The sequence below is a fragment of the Apostichopus japonicus genome, chromosome 2 (genome assembly GCF_037975245.1).
Source record: "Apostichopus japonicus isolate 1M-3 chromosome 2, ASM3797524v1, whole genome shotgun sequence".
Lineage (NCBI taxonomy): Eukaryota > Metazoa > Echinodermata > Holothuroidea > Aspidochirotida > Stichopodidae > Apostichopus > Apostichopus japonicus.
This window is the reverse complement of record NC_092562.1, coordinates 13,677,332-13,690,396: the sequence shown is the minus strand read 5'-3', so window position 1 is coordinate 13,690,396 and position 13,065 is coordinate 13,677,332. Positions and strand designations below refer to the sequence as shown.

Sequence of the window (13,065 nt, the reverse complement as noted above, 5' to 3'; positions counted from 1 at the left end):
TCCGCCCCTAACCCATTTGCTACACCATTAGTAAGTTATTTCATCCTTTTCAACATCCAAGCATTAAAAGAACGGTGTTAACTGTAGAAAGAAAATGCCACAAAAAGGTCATTTCAACAGGTTAGGACTTTCCTCGACGATGGTTAACATCTCAGGCGAATGTGCACTATACTCTTATCATTGCGTAACTTTATATACCCCTTTTTAACATCACAGGTGAGTCGTTATATGCACAAGCTTGAATGTAGACCTGGGGTATGAATGCTCCCGAACCCCCTACATGGTGAGTCGGCTTCGAAGACACTAGGACAATTAACCCCTCCTTTATTAAAACCTCTATCCGCCCCTCGATTAAGAAGCAAAGAGAGTATACTAGAAAGCTTTCAATATTTTGGAATAAATAAAACAATGGCATATTAGAAATAATCAAATAAATGATTTTTTTGATGGCTTGTTATTTTACAATTGTTGCCATCTTAATTATAGGTCACAACAAGACAAAGCTGTTCATATACCACGGCGGGAATAACGGTCTCTATGAAGCCATCTATCACGGTGTGCCCATCATTGTGATGCCGATCCTACTAGATCAGTTCGACGTCGCTCAAAATGTCTTTGAAAAGGAAGTTGGATTGAAGATAATGATATCAGAATTATCGAGTGAACGAGTCAGTCAAGTAATCGAAGAAATCTTGACAAATAACAAGTATGTACTCTATAGAAAAATTCCCGTCGGTGCCCATACATACCACCTGCCCCGTCACCAACGGCAACAACTGTCGTGCCACAAACTGATTCAAGTTGCCGTATAGGGTGTCTTCGTAATATTCCCGCTCATACAATTTCAAAATCAAACTAAATCAGGGTTCGCAAATATATAGTATGCAACTCCATACAGCGATTCTTGCGCCAGAAGACGGCTACTTAGTAATTGCGGGACAAGTAAGATTATTGTTGGGTTGTTTATTCGATCGTGTTGTGCTGTGGGGAGGAGGGTGAGGGAGGGGTTGGGAGGGGCATTGTAACTATGTGGCGAAAGAAGGTATGAAACGGTGGAGGGAGGAGGGGGCCAACAACCATCGGGGTTTGGGTTGTCTACCCCTTATGTATACGGAGGCAAAATTGGACTACTGATAGTCTACAGTACAGTGAGAAAACTTCAAGCTTCCCACCGGGATTCGAACCCGGGCCGGGCCCCCCGTTTTATATACAGACACCCTTAACCACTATTTATGATCCCTATATCACCAATTTCTATAAAGATATAATTAAGGTTGATAAATGATTGAATTTACTAAGATACTAAACATATTGCTATTCATCGTTTTCCTGTTACAGGTACAGAGATAACATGAAGCGTCTGTCAACCATGTTTCGAGATCGACCGCAATCCCCCAGAGAGACAGCTGCATTCTGGGTAGAGCATGTCCTGAAGTATGGATCAGAACATTTACGCACACCTGGTCATGACATGTCCTTTATTCAATACTATCTTATCGATGTAATTAGTTTCCTGTTTCTGAGTGTAACCATTGTTCTATTCTTGTTTTATCTAGCAATTAAATATTCCTTAAAGGGAATGTGCCTTTTGTGTGCATTAACAAGGAAACTTAAACGAGAATAATCTGCTTTTAAAAAAACTGTTTCGACAAAAGGAGGAAAGAATCAACGCTGACAATAATCTATATGCACGTATATATTCTGGACACCTGTAGGTATATATCAGAAATAACAAGGCTATAGCTGCACATGCGCACAAATGGAATAAACTATGACATGTCACGTACAACACTCGGGATATGTATATATATATATATATATATATATTTAAGGTTTAATGTACGCCATATATATGATACGCTCACGCTCTCGTGTTAGGCCCCCATGAGCTTATATGCGTTTATTATGTTAGCACGCATTTTGCGTGTATCCGTTATTATCCAGAAGTTCCTGTTATGACTAAAACATATACTTGACACATACTTACTCTCGTCTTTTCTGTTTCCAACACATGGATTCCATGATTACCTTGAGAAATTGTTATATCGTAGTTCCTTGACAGCAGGAATCGATTAACCAACGGATCAGTCGTCTTGGGCTCAAGAGTCCCGATGTATAAGGACCCCCAGAACTAGAAGGAGAAATGAGAATGAGAATGTAAAAGGAGAAAGTAGGAATGTGACATATGAAGAAAGAAAGTAAGAAAGAAATGGAAAAAGAAAGAAAGCACAGGATACGGCAGGCGCGGATCCAGAGGGGAGGGGATCCAGGGGTCCTGACCCCCTGCTCTTGGCCCAAAAAAAAAGAGAAAAAAAAAGAGAAAAAAGAGAGAAAGAAAAAAAAGAGAAAAAAGAGAGAAAGAAAAAAAAATAAAATTATGTAGGAAAAAAAAATGTAGGACGTCAGAAGGCGGTTATCCTTACAAGTCAGCCAGGTGTGTCTTTTCCGTCAAATGAACTATAGTGTGCACGCGTGCTACACGTGCCAAAAATGCCTAAAAATATCAATTTTCAGACCGAAAAGCTAACTCGTACGGATGCAGATACATTTCGAGTGAGTTTTTGTAGGTGCTTTGCATGCATGGCTAAATTGAAGGGGGTTCCCTGTTGTACTTAAATATCCAAAGATTTCACAATGAATAGAGGGAAACCCACTCCCCTTAGACCCTAGGATCACTGGAGGCCAAACCCCTCACCCTTCCACAAGGGCGGCGGAAGCACTTTTAATCTGGGGGGCACCAACGTCGAAGGGCACTTTGCAGAAATTCGATTGGACTGATGCAGCCTGATATTTAGTACCCTTTATAACTCTTATTGTATTATCTTATTTGCGTATACACATCGCTACCCCCCACCCCTCAAGGAAACAATGCATACTAGCACTGCAATATCTAATTTGCAAATTGGGAAACAAGGAAAAAGACAAAATGAGGTGAAATCATTATAAAGTCCAAGTCCCTGCACACGCGATCGATACATGCATGAAAGCAAATGAAATATGTGAAAATACTGAAAGAAAAATAATTTTCTATGTTTTTTAAATGGTTAAAGTGATATTATTATGATCATTATTATTGTAACGACTTTGCCAATAATTCTAACCAATTTGGAAGGGTTATAACACGGCAAATGATTGTATGTTATTGGCACGCGATGTAATAGCCAACGCATGCCTATATGATGCACAGTAACTGTTGAACGCGCGCGTAGCGCGCGAAAAATTTTGGTAATATTTTTCCGGCAAGTCGTTACAGCCCCCCCCCCCCCCCCCATAAATTGGGCTTCTACGCCTGTGGTAGTTAACATTTAAAACTTCCCGAAATATTTCATTCGACGTGGGGTTCGCTTTGTAAACTCTTTTTTTTATTTTGAAATTTTTATGTAGAAAAAGGGCACATTTTTAACCTGAGGAAAAGTGGGGGGCACGTGCCCCCTGTGACCCCCGGTTCCGCCGCCCTTGCCCTTCCAGAGTCCTGGATCCGGCCCTGCATCAAACAGTGGTGACGGAACGGGAGGGGGATTGGGGGCTAAAGGCATTATGATTTTTTATCATCTCAACTCATCTGAAAAGTATTACCATATTTCATAGATTGTTTTTTTTTTCTCATCAATTGAAAAATTGCAGACATGAGATCCATATTTTCAGGCTAGGTACATGCAGCATAGAATACTCGGGAAGTGCCGTTTCCGGCCATCTGGGGGGTTTGTAAAGCAAAAAATTTTATGGTACGCTCCGCGCCAACTGATAGTGGCGCTCCGCTTAGATAGTCTTACGTTCAGGCAAGCTGGACCAGTCAGACCCTCCTATTACAAATCCTGCATCCGCCCTGATACCTGTATATAAACTAGTGTTCCTTCGCACTACTTTCCTAAGTACAAAGTATAGCAAAGTATTAATCAGTTGAAAACTAAAATGGAATCCTTGCAATGTAATTTCATATATTTATATCAACATATTAACTTCTCGTCTGGATTGAAATATATAGTCATCGTCATATATAGGCATACTACGCATTTTCGTGTATGGCTATATATATATATAGGCCTACTTTTGTTAATGAAATGGAGTTAAACGACGAAGGCAACTGAATATATATAATTGAAAACGTAATGAGTTGGAAAATTTACAACAGTGAAAAAACTTCCAGCCTCCACCGGGATTCGAACCCGGACCTCTCGTTTTATATGCGGACACCCTAACCACTAGGCTATGGACGCTGATTGTATGTCCAGAGGTTAGAAACCGGTAAGAAAGGTCGTAATTCCACTGTAGACGTTTGTCACCAATATCGAACAATAACAGTTTTGCTTTTTGGTGACATATTTGCCTTGCTCTAGAGGTCAAACGTGATTCTAACCAACTCGAAGTATATATATATGGTCACCATGCATTGCCAACAAATTAAACGCGAATTAAACAAGGTGCAAGGGTCAACGATCTCCTACAGTAATCAAACAATTAATAAGTAACTAAAATAAGTATGAAAATATGCGATTAAACACAACAAAGATAATCAGTAAGGGTGACACAGCAATAACGAAATAGCTTAAGCAAATGTCAACCTGATTACCTCATACAGAGTGAAATATATGGTATACATCCCACATACCTTGTCGGCATGACAGCAAGTGAACTAGAGAGTATTAATATAAAGTGAAGTTTCCGAGACGTAGACACTAATATGCAACTGAATGCACGACTAGATGACTATGTTACTCATACAGCTTCATATATGTATATATATATATATATATATATATATATATATATATATATATATATATATATATATATATATATATATATATATATATATATATATATATATATATATATATATATATATATATATACAGTGTTGGATTTTCAGGAATTTGAGAAGGTTGTCCGAAGGACTACCAGTTTCAAAGATTTTCAAAAACTTGGTAGTCCTTTCAAATTTTCCACCAAAATTTAAAATGAACACAAATAATACAAAACAAAACATTTTGGTCAACCAAAGCTTTATTAGTTTTAGCATATATCCATGTTATTATCGTGTACTGTTTTCAAATCACATTCATTCCTCTATTTCAATATCCGACTCATCACCATCTTGGTTATCATCATGTTGGTCATTGTCATCAGGAATGGCTCTTCTCGGACCATAGGGTGGCTGGAATGGACGCCTTGACTTTAGAGAGGCATTATTCCAGTAATTTATGGCCTGGTCTGGATTGAACTCATCTTGGGTGGGGCTTTCTAATATGATCCGCAAGATGCTGGTCAGGGCTGTATTCTTCAGTTTGTTTCGCCAGTCATTCTTTAATCTTTTCATATGGCTGAAGCCACGATCACACTCAACAGAATGCGCAGGAATGGGTGAGGAGAAGGTCGACCAGCATTAGGAAGTTGGGTGCATCTTCTTTATACTTTGTGCACATCCGAGGCCATGTAGCATTGCACACTGGATTGAAACTGAAAATGAAAGACAGTTAATGATGTAATCTGAAATGAATTTAATATATTAGGTAGAAGAATAAATGCCTTTCCCTCTATTATATATGGTTATGCTGAAGTAATGTTAGGCAACATCATTCATGAAAATAAGCTTACTCTTTGTATATATATTCTTTCGGCTCTGCCACTCCACTTCAATCAGGTTTGCATCTAAATCTGCTCCTTCCAGAAATGTGCCATAGAAATCAACCAGCTGAGCAAGCTCAACATCTCCAAAATCTACATGAAGAATAAGTGAATTCAGTGAATTAAATGAGAAATAAGTGAATAAGTTTATAACTATAATTTAGTTTGAGTGATTGTACTTAATAATATTCACATCGAGAGTGGGTAAACAAATCCGCCTAAGGAACTAACCTTCCTCTGCTTCAATAGGCCAAGACTTGAAATTATTTATAATTTTGGCTACATTCACTGTCAACTGGTCTCCCGTGTCAAACCTTTCTCTCACAGAATCAACCAAGCTGACTATCAGTTGTTGGCCGATGGTGTCCTCCAGTGGTTCCCCGATTATGTCCATCACATGGAAGGTTTCTGTTGAAACAGCCTGCCTGACTTTTCGTAGAGCAGGGCCATGTCTATATTGAAAATAGTATAATATAGTTGTACAGGGATGTATATTTTTCTTTAAAGTAAGCACTAAAAATTGAAAATACAGTATTCAGAAAGATAGAAGAGTAGTGAATACATACATACTAACCGCAAAAAAAATTAGGTTTATACAACCCTGTATTTGTAATATAATATACTTTTAATGTCCAGCCCCGCCAATATAATTATTTGCATATTTAATATAGAACTGTATGAGGGCACGGTAAGACAAAGGAGAATGAGTAGTTACTTCAATGACTTTTAATGAATAATAAAATAGGAAAGCTAATACTCTCTGAGTTTTCAACTTCTCAAGCGAGTGGATGTTATCATCCACCAGTTTTGGAATAGATGACATGTTCGTGTCCCTCTTTTGGAATGTGCGGGACAGGATGCTGAGGATACTGGTGATGTCTACGACGAAGTGTATAAACTCCAGAAAGGTCCTAGACAGCAGGAGCTTTATGAACCCTGCACTCTTACCCTTTGAGTCAGCACTGGTTTTGTTGAGGTCCTTTATCTGGAAGCAATAACCATGGAGAACTGTAAAAGTATCTTTATTAAAATCACATAACTTTTATCAAAAATAACAGTAAAACAAACATTTGGGAGAAAGTATTAATTTTGGGAAAAATTATTAATTTGCTTGAACAAAAATATATAGAGTCTGAACATTACCTCTAGCAAGTATTGGATGATAGCAGGGTACCCAGACAACAAGTTATTCAGGGCAGTCGGAGTGTGGCCAATCCATCTCGTACCCCCTGTCCTATAGTTGGAATAAACCTTTTTACTCCCAGTGCCTCTGCAGTCTTCCTGAGCAGACCCAAGTTGAGAGTGCTGTTGTGGTAGAAAAGGAAGAGGCTCAGAAGCAGCTGATCCAATTTCTGGAACATAGGGACCTTCTTGGCTGAATTCTTAATGGCTAGTTCCAGCCGGTGTGCTATGCAGTGAACCGTCTGTACAACGGGCTGATGTTCCTTCAGGCGTGCCCCTACACCGCTCTTCCTACCAGTTATGACTGATGCTCCATCACTGCCAAACCCAATTAGTTTGGTCCAAACATCTGCCTCTTTGATCCCCAACTGCTCATGGAGTGCATTAAGGATTTCAGCATAGCTATTTTCAGCAGTTGCCCTCTCTAACTGCTGGATTGCAAGGAAACTTGATTTGACGACTCCATCCTTTGCATACCTGGGGGGGGGGGGGAGATGTTGATTAAGATAAGGCATATATCTGAGCCAAGCATGTTTCTTTTCTAATTTTCATTCATGAATGACATTGCTACGGTCTGGACCATATATCTACTCTGAATAACAAGAAACTAATTCCTTGCTGTCTCAAATTTAAAATTCTGATGATTTAAAAAACAGTTAACGTCCTTCCTGTCAAGATTATATTTCAATTCTGTGAGTAAGCTACATGGAATAATTGATATGAGTGACCTACATACAAACTAAAAGTTCCCCTTTTTAGTCAGCCCAATTACAAGGTTTCAGAAATTGAGTCGTCCTGACTTCAAATGATGACCTTTGACCTCTGATTTATGTTCATCTACTCAATATGGGTGACCTACATACCAACTATGAGTTTCATCCAGGTTTACCCTATTCAATGTTTTTTTTATATGAGAATCCTATTGACCTCATATATAACCTTTGACCTCTTTTCAATAGGGATCATCTACTTAATATTGGTAACATGTGTACCAAGTAAGATATTAATGCATCTTGGGACTGATGCGATAATGTGGTTAAAACTTTGTGTCAAACACCCATGCCAACGTGATCGCATAGATTTCTTGCGACCAATGCAAATTATGCAAGGAATAACAAATGTTGAACTATGTCATATTAATAGCGGTTGTCTAATGTTTATTTAGCTATGCCGCCTGTTTGACCATGGAGCTATAACTCAATGGTTTGACCAATAATTAATTTATCTATGAGCTAACAACTAAAGAACATAGCTCCATGGTTTTCACAAAAGTTCCGATCTAGCTTATTCATTTAGCTGTATTTCCACACAAAAATGACAACATTAATTGTTACCGGTAACATCCTGGGGAAGTCGATCGACTCGAAATTGCCACTGTAATGACTGCTAGGTTCAAACTTGGACATAAGTCGAGTCGTACTTAGTTCAATTTGTTATGATCAGTTGCAAGGCAGTTCCGACCTTACTTCTCCGCAGTGATCTGAGAGACATCGTATCAAATTACCCATTTATGGTAAGACTAAGATATTATAAATAGTTTTGTTCATTACATGATTGTGATTCACGCATGTTCAAATCTTTTTACTTCTCGCAAGGCCTTGCCAAAACGTTAGACTATTTGTTGTTGTTTTATTAGTGGTACCACTACCAGCACACAGATCTGTACTGTTTTGGTACTACTGACAGTTTCATCAGAGTGACTCTAACGTTAATCAAGGCATATATGCCTATTCTACTGTGAAACTAATACTAGGGAATACGTAATACTAATATTAATAATCAATACAAAAATGTTACGCACTAAGGTGATGTACGAGAACTTTGAGTTTCGAGTTAAAATACTATCATTTGATTTAAATGTATTATTGAATACGATAAAGAAGATCTAGAAAGAGTAATATGGGGATACTTCTTAAGTTCTTTACATTGGACACAAACACTTAAGAAATGGGGGCCGTGTCATTCCACCATAGAAAATGAGATCTTTCCGCCATAGAAAAAGTGCTATTCTGCGATGTTACTCAGATAATGGTAAAGCACTTTTGTATGGCAGAAAGAGCACATTATTGTGGGGGCACTGTAGGCCTATTTGCACTGTATTTTGCTTTCCTTTACACTACCTAGGCCAGCAAAATCCAGAAAATCATTTATATAGATCAACAATCAGAATCAGTCTTTTTAATTAACAACCAGCCTAAAGTAATTTGATTTATTTAACCAACTATAATATATATATTTGAAGACAGTGTATCGACTCTTACAAACGTACAATTAACACTCTTCAATCAACATGTACATTATTGACTGTGTATCTATTCCCAAATCTTGTCTAAACTACAATTCAGTCTATTCAGTCTATTCTGTGTAAAATCTATTCCTTAAATGTACCTTTCCGCCATAGGTTTCGAGCCTTTCCGCCATGGCGGAAAGGATCGAAACCTATGGCGGAATGGTATGGCGGTATATACTATAAACCTATGGCGGAATGGCACTGGAACGTATTGAACAGTAGCATTGAAAGGAGAAAACATCATTTTTTTTGTATTCTGAATGACTTTCAAAAATTAATTCACCCATTTACTAAAAGAAAAAGTTAACACATACCAAAATTTTGCGATGTCCTTTCTTGCCTTGAATTTTTTCATGCCAGGCCTAACAACAAGTGTAAGCCTAGCCAAGGCCAAAATATACCATTGGCCCAGGGCTTTGTCAGTTTGGTGGAATCTGATGATGCATCATGGAAATCACTATACAGTAGTTGAAGGATGAACATTAAACGACAGAGCAAAATCAAAGAGATCATCATTCCTTTGACCTTTAAAATAGCAGTCATTGTCTTCTGAATCACAAGTTTACCAGACCATCCTACTTTGCCAAGCTAACCATGCCATTGATACGGTCTGCATGATCTAACAAAATGGGAAAAGATTGCTGAAATAATGAAAACTAAACCTGCCAACCAGTGATCAAATAACTAGAGCATTTTGAAAGGAGTTGTAAAAAGCAAACTAGGGATCTGCCTAACTCCTGCAAATTGTTAATGAGTATGAGGGTCATCGGAGAAAACCAACTTTCTGTTCGGACAATAAGCATCAGCTCTGTAGAATCAGGCTGTGGGGCGGTTGACCAAATGATTCCATCAAATTCAGATTGCATTGTAACGAAATACACCCAGATAGGTAATTTGATAAAATTGGTATCACCCCCAAAACTTGCGTGAGCACTATCCACCAATCAGCACATCTCTCCTATGGTGTACATATAGGTTACTGTTTTTTCTTCTTTGGACAAACAAAATGAACTGTAAGACCCTGTTGTCCTAGCGACAACCAGAAAAAAATCCTTAATAATTTTCCCTGCCATGGTTGACTGTATAGTACTAAAAATCTTTGCATATAGTTTGTTCATGTTGCATATCTGGCATGCATGTATGCTGTCCCATTAATGTTGAGTTGTGTAACTAGTTCCTTGTGAGCAATGTATAATTTTCAGTTGATTCAATTGCTAACACTTTTACTAATTTAACATGTTATTATGATGATTACATAGGCAGTCACGAATAAGAAAGCGAAATTGAAAAATTGACTAACTGTGCTTTTGCGTAATTTCTATGAAATTAAAAGTTGGCTACTTTAAGTTTCAGTATGCTTATCAACTACTGTACTGTACAATATAATTTCACTTTGGTATCAAACGGCATTTCAGAAAAATTTTAAGAATTTGATATACCTTTTAAAAGCTGATTTAAAATATATGACCAGCAGGTTACAGTTAACATTTTTCAACTGAATAATTTATAAGTTGCACTCTTGATTTGATTAAGCTGGTACTGGCTCTTGACAGAATCGTGAAGTACTGGTATAAGTAACTTGGTATGACACAGTTAGTATTCTTGAGGATATTTGAGGTTGGTTGACACGGTGTCTCTCAAACTCCCTGATCGATGTACTGTGTACATGATGTAGTTAATGAAGGTTAAGTATACAGTAGACTTGGCTCTATTGAAGTCATAATAGATTATTATGCTCATGGAATGAACACATGAACATTTAATTATACAAGAATTATGTGCAGCCGATGTTTTAATAACAGATTTTGTTCAGTAAAGCACACTTGCTGTGTCTATTTTTTCTTTGTTTAAACAGATTATGTACACCAGCTGTGCTACTTCTGTAAAATACAGCTACTTTTATGGATTATATAATTATAATTATAATATTATAATTATATATTATATATAATTATAATATTTGGCATTCTTGTCAGTAATTGATGCTGAAATCCCATACAGTAATCACTGTACACTGTAGCACTAGTTAGCTATGCAATTTACAGTCTTTTGACTACAGGTCAAGTTGCAATTCAAATAGTATATAGGATTAATTGATTCAATTTTTAATTTTATAAGTATATATTACCATTTGGTTTTTTTTTTACTTTTTAGTGCTTGATAGGTAAACATACCATATGTATACTGTATATACGAGGAAAACTTTTGAAATATTTTTAAAGTTGACCTGTAATCAGTAACTTGAATCAGAATTGAATAAAACCTGAGTGTCACACGTTGCCAGTGTAAAAGTCTGAAAAGTCTGAAAAAATGGATTATAAATAATTCATCCCAATTTCCTACAGTTTGATATGCTGTAGTAATGTAGCAGGCTCTCAGTAAAAGCAGACAGAAAATTCATTTTTTAGGTGTGTGAGGTTGGAAATTTAAGCTGTTTTGTGCTAAGTGGGAACTATTTGTTCATTGCTGATATTGCAAAGTGCACTGATGCAGTGCCACTTTAGGAACCTTTTAATTAAATGTGTGAGTAAACTGGTAGGGAGTCTGTTGGACTGTCTAATTTAACAGCAAAATTAAAGAACAATTTGGGAATTGGAAATTACTTTTGAGATGCCTGTAATCTGTGCTGCAGTATAAATGATTCAGTGTACGACACAGTCATAACCTACTGTAGTACTGCACATGTATACTCGTGCTCACGCTTGGGACCATGAAAATTGTAACAACATTTCTCTTACTGTACCTCTTCTCTTTTCCCTTTCGAGGGGATCGAGTTCTAGTTTGTTCTCATACTCATCACAGTTTTAACCTACTGGTTACTCTGCAAGTGTGGGAGGGTGATTGAAACTATTAAAGTACTACGTGAATATCACATGGCATTGTTAGCATGCAGGGATGTGCTTAGGAATATCTGAGTGCCGGGCAGGTTTGTGCAGTAGCGTGATCCACGTCCCGGAGGAGGGTTCTAAGGGGTGGGGTGTCCCCCTCCTCTTTGGAAATTTTTTGCAAGTAAGCTAAGGGGTCAAATGGTGCAAATTCTTTTTCAGATTCTGCAGCTAACTTCTGTGCCAAGAATCCTCCCATATTTTGGTAATGATAAAAGTTGTTAAATTAAATTAATCATCAAAACTAGTGTGGGGCAGAAATGTTTAAAATACTGTTTTTGTAGGGCGGCATTCAGAACTGCCAGACGCAGCAGCCTGGCGTGAGCACATCTCTGATCATTACACTAACAGGAAACAATCCAACAGATTAATCACGGATCATAATATGCACTTCAATGAAACAGCAGTCTGTTCACAGGCAATATTATGAAGTTAGTTTTATAATCAATTTGTACTGTAATTTGGCAGGAACTTTGACCCCCTGGGGAAGAGAGAGAAATATACAATACTACTAGTATCTGACCAACTGTACTGGGAGAAAATTGAGTTCGTTCAAAATTTGTACTCGTTTTGTCAGCTTAAGAATTAATCATACTTTGGGTTGTTCCATTATTCATTATCTGCTGAAGAAATATTGATAATATTCTTGAAAATTGGCTGCGTCATGGTAAAATCTCCCCTGTGATCATGCCTTGCATCATTCATTAAATACAAAACTGTGTACATACATACTGTACTTATGATAGTATTGATTTTGTTTCTGCTTGAATGAACTTGGGTGTGTTTAGTGAGCCGTGTAGTACTGTACCAGTCACAGAGGACTACTACCAAGTATATACTATGATTCCTGTTACAAAATATATAACAAGAAAAAAAAAGAAACCAAAAAATTAGCAAAAGTTAACCACATATTATGAAAGGTCAGTATTAACCAATGTATTTTGTAGCGTAAGCGTGCAAAGGTTTCTAATATTAAAAACAATTTTCAAAAGTACTATTCTGTGAGGTTTTGATATATTAAATTATTTTCAAACAAATAGGAATCTTGAATAATTTGAATTTGTCTCATTCTGTTTGCTGTCA

General features: G+C 37.3%; 3 protein-coding genes across 4 annotated transcripts in view; 2 read left to right on the top strand and 1 right to left on the bottom strand.

Annotated features, from left to right (window-relative positions):
* Window positions 1–4,696, top strand: part of LOC139978610 (uncharacterized) — a 23,368-nt gene extending 18,672 nt beyond the window's left edge. Inside the window, exons 9-10 of the mRNA XM_071988962.1 lie at window positions 487–706; window positions 1,339–4,696. Of these exons, the coding sequence (XP_071845063.1) occupies window positions 487–706; window positions 1,339–1,624 (506 nt within the window). The 3' untranslated portion in view covers window positions 1,625–4,696. The remainder of the gene's footprint in view (window positions 1–486; window positions 707–1,338) is intronic.
* Window positions 3,590–13,065, bottom strand: LOC139978873 (uncharacterized). 2 transcript variants are annotated; one of them, XM_071989413.1, is made up of 5 exons: window positions 9,412–13,065; window positions 6,769–7,284; window positions 5,857–6,610; window positions 5,596–5,718; window positions 3,590–5,457 (listed from the first exon to the last, which is right to left on the bottom strand). In XM_071989413.1, exons 3-5 carry the CDS (start codon window positions 6,017–6,019, stop codon window positions 5,384–5,386), a joined length of 360 nt encoding a protein of 119 aa, XP_071845514.1. In that variant the 5' UTR covers window positions 6,020–6,610; window positions 6,769–7,284; window positions 9,412–13,065; the 3' UTR covers window positions 3,590–5,383. The 2 variants fall into 2 exon arrangements, with proteins under 2 accessions (XP_071845514.1, XP_071845523.1); XM_071989422.1 differs by having other exon boundaries at window positions 6,769–6,930.
* The window catches only part of LOC139978858 (ferric-chelate reductase 1-like), a 30,445-nt gene continuing 25,546 nt past the window's right edge, over window positions 8,167–13,065 (top strand). The window contains exon 1 of the mRNA XM_071989392.1: window positions 8,167–8,320. The gene's annotated coding sequence lies outside the window, so the exon portion shown is untranslated. The remainder of the gene's footprint in view (window positions 8,321–13,065) is intronic.